We start from the raw sequence: 12,732 nt of genomic DNA on the forward strand, positions 1-12,732 counted from the left end.
AAATGCAGCCTTGGTGAGCAGGCTTATTTTAAAACATTTAAAAATCATATCGACCCCTAACTTTTTACCGGTAGTGTACATGTATAGATAAGTTTACAAATGGACAAAAAAACACCATGAATGAACAACAAAAGTTACCATATTCTTTGTCATGTGATACATTTTGGGGAGGTTTCTTATGTGTGGGAGCCTGATTTGTGTGTATTTGTCAGTCTGATGCAGAGGAGGTACTCAGAGCCCAACACATACACAGACAGCCCACCGTCAGACCCTCAAACCTGTGATGACATATATGATGATGTGCCATCTACAGAGAATGAGCAGGAGGTAGGTGATTTAACCAAGTGAAAGAATAAACGAACAAATTTAGATAGAGCTTTTTAATGTGTAGTGTGTAGGGTTATGTATTATACGGCTGTGAAATTCTGTACCTCCCATTTTCATGCAGCTGTGTTTATTCTGACTCACAGACTCAGGGTAGTGGAAGATGCACTAATAACTGGGCCAGAAATAATACGAGCGACAGGAAGTCATCGCTGTGACAGTGTTGTGTTTATGTAACCCTGCGGGCCATCCAAATTCAATAATGTTTCTCTGATACTGTTCCTCTCTTTGGCTGTAGGAGGTTCAGGAGGTTCAGAATGGCAGCGAGGAGGGAACAGTAAATGCTGAGGAAGAGAATGGGAAAGACCGAGTTTATCTGGATCTGATCCCGCTTCGCTCTTTCCTGCACACTAGCTCAGGCAGGGTGTCACCACAGACGTCCAGCACCACACAGACAGAGATCAGTCCCTCAACCACCCCGCATGTTGATGATCAGCTAAAAGAGGTTAAGATCCCTTTTCTCTGGTGACATATAGTGTACTGTTTATAGGACTTCTCCAATCAAAGTCTGCTGAATGCTACATCACAACGGCCAGTGCACAGCCTCAAGTTAACATTGAGGCATAAAGCAGTCATATCAGTCTATATTGATAATTAACATGTCAAATCTGATTATTTGTAACATTTAAAGGTAATTTTTGCACCTATGTGAAAATGAGGTATATTAATTGGTAACACTTTATTTTGAAGGTCCATTTGAGTATTAGTAGACGGTCTGCTTAATATCTGTTGATACTGCTCCTTCAACAGACATTTAACTAACTATAAGAAACTTTGCAAGTACACTAAACCGAACCCCAACCCCTACCTGTCTTCTAATGAGCATTAGTTGGCATGTAGATACAATGTAACTTAAATTCAACAAACAGACCATCAAAATAAACTGTGACCAATTAAGTTAAATGAGTTAAGAAATTCTGACTTAAGAGTTACTTTTATTTAATTAGAACGTTTTTTGACCAGAAATGACACCTACTTCTCCCAAAAGACAATGTAAAAGAGGTGTATATATATATATATATATATATATATATATATATATATATATATATATATATATATATATATATATATATATATATATACACACACACATATATATATATCAGCTTTTATTTACATTTGACCAAAAACATTAGGTCAGAATTTGCCAGGGGTATGATTTATTTTGTGCTTGACTGTATATATTTACATTGATCAACTTTTATTGAGTAAACAATATTTGACAACATTTTTTTCCTCAGCAAAGTATCTTAACAGAGAAAAGTATTTCTTAGTTCCTGAACGTCTTAATTGGTGATTTCTAATCATGAAAATTTAAGGCCACAACGCAAATATACATTTATTTTAAGTTAAGCAATAATATTTGTAAATACTTTTTAACTAAATACTCAGATTTTTATTTATTTTTTTGCTATAAAAATTGACCCTTTTAACAAGATGAGGCATTTGACGGTCATCAGCATCTTGATTTCTTTTAAACATATGTACATTTATAAAACTATACAGTAACACTTTATTTTGATGGTACAGTTTTAGTAGACTTTCTGCTTAATATCTGTTGATACTGCTGCTAAACAGACATTTAACTGACTATAAGAAACTTTGCAAATACGTGTCAGCTTACACTAACCCTAACCCCAACCCCTACCTCACAGTCTACTTATTATAATCTAATGAGAATTAGTTGGCATGTAGATGCAATGTAGCTTACATTTAACAAATGGACCATCAAAATAAGCTGTGACCCACTATACTTTGTATTTTATCATGTTTACATCTAATTATAATTAAAAAACTAATTATCGCTTGTGCGAGGTGTTTCTAATGTAGCGCCGTTTGGGCGAGATAGTAAAATCATACCTGCCAACACTCCCGAGTTTCCCGGGAGTCTCCCGTATTTCAGACCCACATCTCCCGCCGGCCGCCACCCTAATTTCACCACCACCCCCCGGTCCTCAGCTTTTTGGTACAGTCTATAACACCCCCGGATTACCGACCATGATAAAGTATCCGATCGCAGCTGATCGCACCCGAAACCCGGTGCGTAGTACAAATACTTAGCTATGTTATTCAGACTGCCCCTGTAATCTAACGAGAATTAATTGGCATGTGCCTGTAATCTAATAAGAATTAATTGGCATGTAGATGCAATGTAACTTAATTCAGCAAACACACCATCAAAATAAAGTGTGACCCAAATGTTTAAAACCTTCCATACAATTCTCTTCTTCAACAGCCTGTATATGAAAGCTCATTACCAACCAGTACAGAGAACGAAGTCCCTCCACCTGTTGCCCCAAGAGTGGACACAGACCCCTCTCCAGTTCCCAATCTGCACGTTCAGCCTCAAAAAATCAGTTTCCTCGGTCAGGAAATCCAAAAAAAGGCCTCACCGCTACCCAAAACCCAGTCTCTACCCCAGACATCAGCACAAACCCCCCAGAGTCCACCAACCTCCAGAGCCAGAGCCGCCAGCACAGACAGACTTCTCGACAGACTCAAGTTCTCTCCAGCAGGTGAGGCCCGTCAACTGTTTAAAAGGACATACAAGTTTCATTTATTCATTTTCATACTGCTCTGCTTTTCCTTGCACACCCAGTCAGAGATGCTTACACGCACACCAATATACATACAGAAATAAGCTTATTAAAATAGCATTTTGTCCAACTCGTTTACATGCAAATCAAAAACCAGGTAATAAAAGTAAGCAGACATTTACAAGACTTATTAATAAATCAGTTTATTTCTTAGTAGTGTTGTCAGAACAGGGGGGGGGGTTTAGTGAATTGGGGCTGAAAATGCACCTTTTCTATTTTAATTTATTTGAAATTGATTTATTTTGCCGTTTTTGTTTTCTCTTATTAGCCCACTCGATCACTTCTTTTCTACATTTTTTCTTAATGCAAAATAATATTAACAATATGTAAAGCATCTTGTAAAATTTTTTAAATTATTATTGATGATTTATAAAAATAAATTCACAGCTAAAAATTATATATAAAATATTTCGTTTTTAAAACTTAATCTTTACCTAATTTGACTGTTGGTCTTCTTTATGATTGAGGGTGGGAGATGCATTTGCGTAGATGTAATAAACATTTTTAGACATTTATTATACAAAATATGACTGAAATGATGTTATATATAATTTACAGGTATAATTTATACTTCTAGGTATTTATTTGGGGCCCTCGGATTTCCTGGGGCCCTAAGCGGCCGCTTATGCTTAATGGTTTAATTCGCCCCTGTGTCAGAATATAATAATTTACCTTTCCAACTTCGTTATTTTATTTGTAACATTGGATGTCATGCTTAATAAATAAGACCCCAAGAAGACAAGGAAAACAAGTCAGTGGGAAACTTGTGGCTATGTTATCCTCTCAACATGCAGCATTTTGACTTAAGCATTTCTACTTCTACTGCACAAGATGAAACACATTTTTTGGGTACATTTACATTACATAAATCCATATTATGGATTGAGGTAAAGTTGGTTTAATAATCGACACATTAGTCCAGTGAACTTGTAACACAATCCCTATAGTGTTTACCACGCTACTTTAAATATTCGGTCTAAAATCACATGCATGTATGAATTCTAAACAACATTAAAACTATTTATTCTACTGTAAACAATGTTGTACTTTGATAGTCATTGATTGCTAATATGATTTCACTATTTAAAATTCGCAAAGAAACCTCTGAAATGATAAAAGTCTGAAAGCCTGATAGACCATTTTCACGTGACACACGCGGTGTCCGATTTCACTCCAGACAGTGTAACTTCCGCCTTGCCTACAAAGAACTCCCCATAGAGAATTTACACAGTCAGCTTTATATTTACTACAGATATGGTTAGATTGTCGGACAGAAAGTAGTTTCATGAGTTTACATGTTAATCTTTTACAGTTTGTGGTTTACATGTTGCAAAAAAGGCTGTATTGGGGCAAATATGACCTAATCACCTTTCTAATGACCACATGCATTGTCTGTTTATAAAGCATAATCGGGTTAAGAATGTGCACGTAAACGCACTTACTTTACAACTCAACACATTCCCTTCTGTTTAGCAGGTCCGGGGTCAGTTGAGGTGAAATTAGGGAAGAACAGGACAGAGGCCGACGTGCGGCGCTACACTGACGACAGGGACCGGCTGGAGCGAGAAAGAGAGGAGGTTAAAAACACTCTGGCCACCCTGAGGAAAGACAGACGAGAGGTGAAAGACGAGCTCAGCTCCTGCCAAGGTACTACAGTGCCGCCTAATGGTCATAATTGGAAGTGCCCACATGACAAGTCCAAAACATTTCAATTTACGCATTTTACTCTGTTAAACATAAAATAAGCTATTTTGAGGAATTAAAACCGGTAAACAATGACATTCATATTAATTTAACCGCAGAAAGTCAGACTGGCTTGTAACAAGGTTGAGTAACAGAATTTTTAGTTTTGTGAGAAATAGTCCTATAAAGTAATCGTTGTGTGTGTCAAAAGGGAATTTAACAGATACTACAGTATATTTACTTTAGTCAAAACAGAGAAAATGCAGATCTTAATAACAAACTTGTAGAAAATAAATAAAAGGGAACCAGTCTTGAGGGTAATGCAATTATAAGTAACGTGAGTACGTAATAATAATAATTTTTGTAACAAGTATTGTATTACTTTAGAAAATTAAGTAACAATATTTTACAGACAGAGTTGAAGATGGCAGGCCAGAGCCTTAGATTTCTGAAATGGAAGTATTCTCTTTATTTTGAATGCATTGATTGTAAATGAAGGTGTTGGTTGAACAGTGCATTGTATTTGCAGAGCTCCTTTATTTAAAAAGCTGAAGAAAAAACCCTGAAAGTTCTGAAAAAGATCAAGCCGAGTAAGAAAAAGTAACGTAAAAGCAAATCAAATGTAAAGTATTACTTACCATAAAAAGTAACACAACTAGTTACTTTTTGGGGTGGGGTGGGAGGATAACTCAATATTGTAGTAAATTACTTTTAAAAGTAATTTTCCCCAACAGTGAAGGGAACCATAAAAAAATCTCATCATTTAGTGTATACATAATTCTTTAAATGTGAAAGTTATCCGACAGCTCTGTCTGCTATATTGTAAGAGATGAAAATTTATATATATTTTGACAGCAATTTACACGTGTCACTCAGCCTCTTTTTTTAATAAGCCATCCTTATTTTCTGTCTTGTACTTATGCTGCTGCAGTTTCTATAGACTACTGTTTAGGTATGAGACACACAGCTAATGTAAAAAGCTAACTGTTTTTGATGATGGCTTGTTTAGACCCCATTCGGCAGGCCTCTCTGGAGGCTCGTCTGAAGCAGATGGAAGAGACGTGTCGTGAGGCAGAGCGTAGGCGAGTGGAGGTGGAGCTCAGCCTGATGGAGGTGAAGGAGAATTTGAGGAAAGTGGAATCTGGACCCTTTACACTGGGCACCACTGTGGACAGCAGTCTACTGGACATTTCAGTGGTTAGTATCACAACAAGATTCAGTTTACAGTCTTTTGCTGTAATTATATAGGTATATAATTAAATAAGTTATGTTCAAAAGTTTGGGTTAATAATTGATGACTTGTTTTTTAAAGAACTGAATAGTTTTTCTTTTTAAGTAGCATTTGAGCCACAGAATTAGACTGCTGTCTCTTTAAGGCAGGGGTGTCCAAACTCGGTTCTAGAGGAACGGTGTCCTGCAGATTTTAGCTCCAACTTGCCTCAAAACACCTGCAAGGATGTTTCGTGAAAGCCTAGTAAGAGCTTGATTAGCTACCCCAGGTGTGTCTGATTGTGGTTGAACTAAACTTTGCAGGACACAGGCCCTCCAGGAATGAGTGTAGACTCCCCTGCTTTAAGGCCTTGACCAATATAACATAGATCTGCCAATCTGATCTTCTTTTTTCAGTGTTCATTTTAACTCATTTTTAACTGGAATTTTAACAAAATTATGTTTTTGACTGTTAAAAACAATCAAGATGTAAAAGATTATGCACCGGTTCTCTTTCACATTGCGTAAAAGTTTTAAAAACACTTCAATTAATGATTTCCAGGTCACATGGTACGCATGCTGTAAAAGCAAAACATCATTATTCTGCTGTTCCTTCAAAAACATTTTTAAGCTTAAAACTAAAGTGAGTGCATACTTTAAGTGAGTGCAGTTTAGAAAAGGATTCAATAACACAACGTTTTTAATAATATATACTTGCTAATATATATTTACTTATATTGATATATATTCTAGCCCAAGCCAGCCGCTGTGTCTAGCCCTGCTCCAAATACACCCAACAACACCAACATTAACACCCCCGCCTGCACCAACAACGAAGATTCACCTGTCAACTCAGCCACAGCCCTGAAGAACAGACCCCCGTCCGTCATGGCAGCCAGCAAAGGAAATGTTCTACAGAAAGCCAAGGTTAGTCCACTCATACACACATAACTGATTTATGGAAATAAATATTTGTCTGCCAAACAAGTATACATTTAAAAAAACATGATTTGACCAATGGGATTACCATTTAAAACCATTGTTGTATTATATTGTTTGCTAAATATTATTATTATTTATTATTATCAGTAGTAGTAATAGTAGTAGTTATATTATTTATTAATTATCAAAACTCTTCTTGTTTAATATTTAAATTTTTTTTGCCTCCTTGATTTTTTTTATGTTTAAAACTTATTCTGATTTTTTAAATTTCAAACTAGGAGACTTTAATTATTTTGCTGGATTTATAAAAATATTACTGTCTTTTTAAACCAATCATACTGACCCAAACTGTCTTACAGTAATGTATCTACATGTTAATAATGGCTGATGAATATGGTAATCTAAATTACCATCTGAAATCATTACTGTATCATTATAATGATACATTTCGTTGAACGTATAATGATACGTTCGTTTTCGTTACTGCATTTCGTTGCATTGTACTTGTACATGTGTAATGACAAAGTTGAATCTAATCTAATCTAATCTAATAAGAACACAATGCGGTTTTAATTCTCAGTCACCTTTCTTTCTATCTTTAGGAATGGGAGAAAAAAAACACAACCTAGTGAATGGAAACACTGAGCACAAATGGACTTTTTAGCCAAAGCTCAAAGGACTGCTAAGCAAACGCTTCAGGGAGGGTGGGTGAGAAACAAGGGGTGTGGCCAATGACTTGCAGGCCCCGTCCCTCTGAAACAGCACCTTCCACTCATTGCTGCTTCTCTGCAATTGGAGGCTGAGATGGTACTCTGTATATGCAGGCAGCTCATCCAAGACCATACTTTCTGTTCCCTGCCAAAAAAAAAAAAAGGCGCCACTGGACAATTGTAGATTTTAAATCTATTCATTTTCAGATTGAAATTAAGACATTCTTAGGTAAAGGGAAGGAAGGGAATAATTGACATTCTATAAGTGGCGTGTACTTTATTTGACGGATCATTGCAAGCTTGTAAAGTGACCAAAAAGACAGCTTCAAGGACGGCTATTTTTAAGATTCAAACCTTCAATCAGACAATTGGTACATTGTAGCTTGGTTCATGTATGCTGGTAACCAAGATGTGAATATATATATATATAAATTACATATCCGTTCAGTGTTTTTTTTGGATTTGTTACTGTACGCCAGCTGAAAAAAATGCACTTTTTATTCAAATAAAAGTTTGTACTGACAACAATGAATATCTATGCATTTACAGACATTAGAACTTAGGGCACACCTCCCACACCCCCCTTCCAGAAATTACTTTGGCCAGGTTGGGATGTCTGCATTTATGCCTATAAATAAGCTCCAGCTTTCTCCAACAGGTGGCACTAAAACAACACTAAAACTACACAAAGTATTTCAGTTGAGAATTTATTAGCTTTACAACAGACAAATGGACAGGTATTACAAAATAAATATCTCTAATGTTAGGCTTTCTGTAACAGGGAGGATTTTTGCAAATGGCAGATCACAAGCAGGTCCAAATCTCAGACAGAAAAAATATTCATAAAGGCCTTCAGTGCTGAATACACAATACAAACAGGGTCAAAATACCCTTAAAGGCTGACTGTGAATAGCAAAAGTCACATTTAAGGCAGTAAATGCAATTACAAAACTTGCAGTCTGCATTCTGGGTTGTGTTTACAGGTAGCAGGCTGGGTTTTATTAAAATGAAATATGGTGAAATTGAATTGAACTGTTAGTGTTGTTGTTTTTATTAAGTGTAAACCAGGGCTGCCAATGATCAATCCACAATAAAATAATTGTTGATAATCTTTTAAAATCCATAGAGTGATTCAGGATGTTCATACAAATCATGTATCTTAATTATGTCCATGCTAAAGGGCGCATACAGCTTACCCACAAGACATCCAGCAGAATCGAGTTTTATAAAAACTCTCAGCTACTTTGCTTCCAAAAATGAACAATTATCAGTTTACCATAATCAGCATTATCAGATTGTTCATTATCAAGAATGGATTAGCATATAATCTACATATTTAGTTAGTTCAGCCAAAAATTACAATAATGTAATTATACTCACGCTTATGTTGTTTCAAACCCCTGAGACCTTCATTCACCTTTGGAATGCAAATTAAGATATTTTAAATGAAATCTGAGAGCTCTCTCGTCCTGCAAATACAGCAATGGTTCCGACTTAAACCAGAAAAATACAAAAAATATATCCTCAAAACAGACTACATTCCTTCAGTAGTTCAACTAATTATTTATTTATATATATATATATATATATATATATATATATATATATATATATATATATATATATATATAAAAGCTTGAGAAAACTTGTGTGCACAACATTTTTTTTTAAAAAGACTATTCAACAGTTTCCTTCCTCTGTGTCAGTATAGGGTACCCATTCAGGAAAGCAACTGAACACATGGACAGTTTTTTTGTACCTTTCTGGACACCAATCAATGAGTAGAGAGCATTAAAATCTATAGAGAATCAAGAGAGCTGATGAATTTCATCCAAAATATCTTAATTTGTGTTCCAAAGATCAAAGGTCTAAGGGGTTTGAGATGACTTGTGGGCTAGTAATTACTGACAATTACATTTTTGAGGTACTATCTAACTATCTCTTTAAATGGTACATTTCATAAACATAGTATATACAGTAAACATTGAAATGTTATTCATGTGACATCCATAAAGACTGATTAATTGGGCTAATAACGATATGGAACACATCATGGACATTCATTGGTAATCTTAGATTTGTCTTGTACTGCACAATATCATATGCACATTTGTGAAGAAATGAACACACTTACTGTAGTAACAAAAACTATTTGCTCACACGGCAGCACAAATGCACCAGCTAACAATGTGTACATCTAAGAAGGTGCTATTGACACGTCATACATAATAGTCAAATGTTTCTGTTACATTTTTTTCCTTTTACAAAAACTACTAGCCTTTTATTTACAGTAAAATCGGAAACACTTTAAAACTAATACTCTATTAGTTAATGTCAGTTCATGTATTTACTAAGATGAACAAACGATTAGTAACACATTTATTATAGTATTTATTCATCTTTGTTAAAGTTAATTAATGTTATTTAAGTTAAATAAAGTTAGTTCATGTCAGTTCAACTTACTAAGCATTAATTAATGATAACAAGCACAACTTTGGATTTTAATAATGGATTTGTTAATGTTGAACTATGATTAATAAATCATTTACAAGATTATTCATACAGATGTGGCCACTGAGAATGCGCATTTCTTCATGCGTAATGCTGCAATTTGACAAGCGCAGACACATGATGTGCTGCACCTGCAAAGGCTGCCTTTTCATGTAAAAAACAAACAAACATTTTTGTGCTTTATGCAATATCCACCAGGTGGCACAAGGAACAACGCTTTTCAGGCCAGAGCGAGCGAATTCCCCCCCAAATCAAACAACCCGAGCATAGCATTTCACATGCGCATGCAAAAAAAAAAAAAAGCAAAATTGAAACGAACACATGAAATACACTGAAACTGAGCAGTTAATATTTTAAACAGTTTTTTTTTAAAGCATAACAGTAATTTGAAGGAGAACACTGACATTTTGAAAAAGCAAAAAAAGTAACTAAAATGAAATTATGAAAAAAAGCTGCAGGAGTTATTTTGCAGGCGACGCGGTGGCGCAGTAGGTAGTGCTGTCGCCTCACAGCAAGAAGTTCGCTGGTTTGAGCCTCAGGCAGTTGGCGTTTCTGTGTGGAGTTTGCATGTTCTCCCCGCATCCGCATGGAATTCATTGGGGTGCTCCAGTTTCCTCCACAGTCCAAGGACATGCGGTACTGGTGCATTGGGTAGGCTTAATTGTCCGTAGTGTATGAGTGTGTATGGATGTTTCCCAGAGATGGGTTGCAACTGGAAGGGCTATTTCAGAGTGGATATCCAGAGTAGAATGGTAAACAATAAAAGGAAAGCGTCACAGGTCATCATTGTTTAAAAATGAACCAGTGTGATGTGAATATAAAACCATCTTCACCTCAGTAAAGCTAGCTAGGCGGAATAGCGCTGTTTACTGATGTTTTATTGGTAAACTAAATTAAATCTACATTATCCATGCTGTAAAAGCACCATTTGAAACTGTATATAGTCACATCAGTCTTTTATCTGAGGATTTTAGTGGCTGACCAACACTTCTGTGCAGAAATAACCCATTTGTAACAACAACATCTAACGTTACATCAGATTTGCGTGAAGCTAAAACAGTTTTAAAAACATAATATTACCCGTCTAAGAGAAATCCTTCAGCCATGGTGTCATCCTTCCTCCAGCGTACAAAAGTAACTCCATGATTCAGGTTTTTAAAAAGTTTTGATTCAGCATCTTTGGATCAAGAGATGTCGGCCCGAATTGGATTAACATTTTTTTAGTTTTATACCTTACCCAGAATATAAAAATACATATAAATACGTTCAGATCACTTACTTTAGCCAATACTATTGGAATGTGAAGAGACTTTCAACCAGCACAACAAAAAGTGCTTCTGAAGACAATCACCTACTGCACCTTTAAGTATGTTCACTATGTTTCATAACTGCCCCCTGCTGGCCATGTCGTTCTTCTGTTAGACCATTTTGTGCTGTACCACATTGCACTGCAGAATTGCGTGATGTCACGTTCATTCACTCGCACAGCGAATCATCTCAGTGGCGACATCTGTACTAAGTTAAATGATTTTACAGTAACACTTCAGAGTGAATGTAATTATTAACATTAACTAAGAAATGCTTATGTGTTGAGCATCATTTGTACATCCTATCATGTGGACGCCACTGAAGTAGACAAATCTTGCATTATTAAGACTAATGATTAATTGAATAAAAAACATAAACAATGTAATATAAACAATGATTGATTAGGGGAATTAATAGAATCCCTACTGTAAATGCTGTTATACTGATACAAACTGAATGGATATATATACAACTGAAAAAGTGAATCTAGCTCAATTCATAGTTAACTGAACCAGGACTAAATGTCACTTTTATTTTTTGACCAAAAGAACTGCACTACAAGTGTGAACACACCCTTGAAGTCATTGCAAATTGCAAGCTGATTTCTGACTCATTGCTAAGTAACTGTCTGCATGTTAAAGTGTACATGTGTGTGCCGTTATCTGATCTGTGTTTTGGACGTGTGTCTCCTGCGCTGCTCTTTATAGCGCTGCAGCAGCTCTTTCTCAGTCTTGGGTTGCCGTCGCCTCAGGCCTGCAGGTTTAGGAAGATCTCCTCTGGATGGCTGCTCTCTGCTCCCTGAAAAACAAGTTCACAAAAACACATCAATCAAAACATCCTAAATATAGCCTGCCATTCTGATAACACCAAAATTACGACCATCCAGCAGGCATACAGTAGAAAAGCGAATAAGTCATTTTGAGAGTTATCACACGTGGGACACACTAATCTCTCATACAGACTTTAAGAAATCTCCATTAAATTGTCATAATAAGATGCGTGAACAAGCCCTTTTTTAAAAAATGCCTAAAATGCATTCTGGCAATTTTCTGGAATGAAAAGTTATATCATTAGCAGTTAAGAGCTGGAACTCCGCTGCGTGTGATCAGTGTGTTTTTAATTTTCTGGTTATACTGTGTTAAAGGTGCTACTCTGTTGCATCTCATAATGATTAAAAAGATGAAGAACAGATGTGAGGTAAAGCAAAGGAGCATGAGGTTTATAAAAACTCTCAATTACTGTACTTCCAAAAACAGAACATGCGTTTACCATTATTAGAATGATCAAATTCCTCATTATCTTGAATGGATTAGCGTATAATATACAGTGGGGGGAAAGTATTCAACACATCAATTTTTTCTGGAAAAAAATATTCTAAAGGAGCT

At 35.8% G+C, this 12,732-nt stretch overlaps 2 protein-coding genes and 2 long non-coding RNA genes across 22 annotated transcripts in view; 1 reads left to right on the plus strand and 3 right to left on the minus strand.

Moving 5' to 3' along the window:
- The window catches only part of LOC108191726 (uncharacterized), a 99,880-nt gene extending 95,341 nt beyond the window's left edge, over nucleotides 1-4,539 (minus strand). For all 11 annotated transcript variants that reach the window (XR_015504264.1, XR_015504263.1, XR_015504256.1 and 8 more), the window contains exons 1-2: nucleotides 4,427-4,539; nucleotides 2,842-2,917 (exon numbers count right to left, since the gene is read on the minus strand). This is a non-coding gene — a long non-coding RNA (uncharacterized LOC108191726). The remainder of the gene's footprint in view (nucleotides 1-2,841; nucleotides 2,918-4,426) is intronic.
- Nucleotides 1-8,056, plus strand: part of afap1l2 (actin filament associated protein 1 like 2) — a 74,154-nt gene extending 66,098 nt beyond the window's left edge. For 5 of the 9 annotated variants that reach the window (XM_087276498.1, XM_087276502.1, XM_087276500.1 and 2 more), the window contains 7 exons: nucleotides 213-327; nucleotides 623-829; nucleotides 2,624-2,903; nucleotides 4,461-4,631; nucleotides 5,677-5,864; nucleotides 6,630-6,803; nucleotides 7,421-8,056. In XM_087276498.1, coding sequence (XP_087132624.1) covers nucleotides 213-327; nucleotides 623-829; nucleotides 2,624-2,903; nucleotides 4,461-4,631; nucleotides 5,677-5,864; nucleotides 6,630-6,803; nucleotides 7,421-7,447 — 1,162 coding nt within the window. In that variant the 3' untranslated portion in view covers nucleotides 7,448-8,056. Of the gene's footprint in view, nucleotides 1-212; nucleotides 328-622; nucleotides 830-2,623; nucleotides 2,904-4,457; nucleotides 4,632-5,676; nucleotides 5,865-6,629; nucleotides 6,804-7,420 lie in introns of all 9 variants that reach the window. The other 4 variants (XM_087276497.1, XM_087276501.1, XM_087276499.1 and 1 more) reach the window with 1 other exon arrangement.
- The window catches only part of LOC147834503 (uncharacterized), a 755,156-nt gene that overhangs the window by 661,629 nt on the left and 80,795 nt on the right, over nucleotides 1-12,732 (minus strand). The gene's annotated exons all lie outside the window — the stretch shown is intronic.
- vwa2 (von Willebrand factor A domain containing 2) overlaps nucleotides 9,445-12,732 on the minus strand; it is a 35,774-nt gene continuing 32,486 nt past the window's right edge. The window contains exon 14 of the mRNA XM_087276506.1: nucleotides 9,445-12,145. Within this exon, the coding sequence (XP_087132632.1) occupies nucleotides 12,006-12,145 (140 nt within the window). The 3' untranslated portion in view covers nucleotides 9,445-12,005. The remainder of the gene's footprint in view (nucleotides 12,146-12,732) is intronic.

This window comes from Danio rerio, chromosome 12 (assembly GCF_052040795.2).
Source record: "Danio rerio strain M-AB ecotype USA chromosome 12, GRCz13ab, whole genome shotgun sequence".
NCBI classification, from domain to species: domain Eukaryota; kingdom Metazoa; phylum Chordata; class Actinopteri; order Cypriniformes; family Danionidae; genus Danio; species Danio rerio.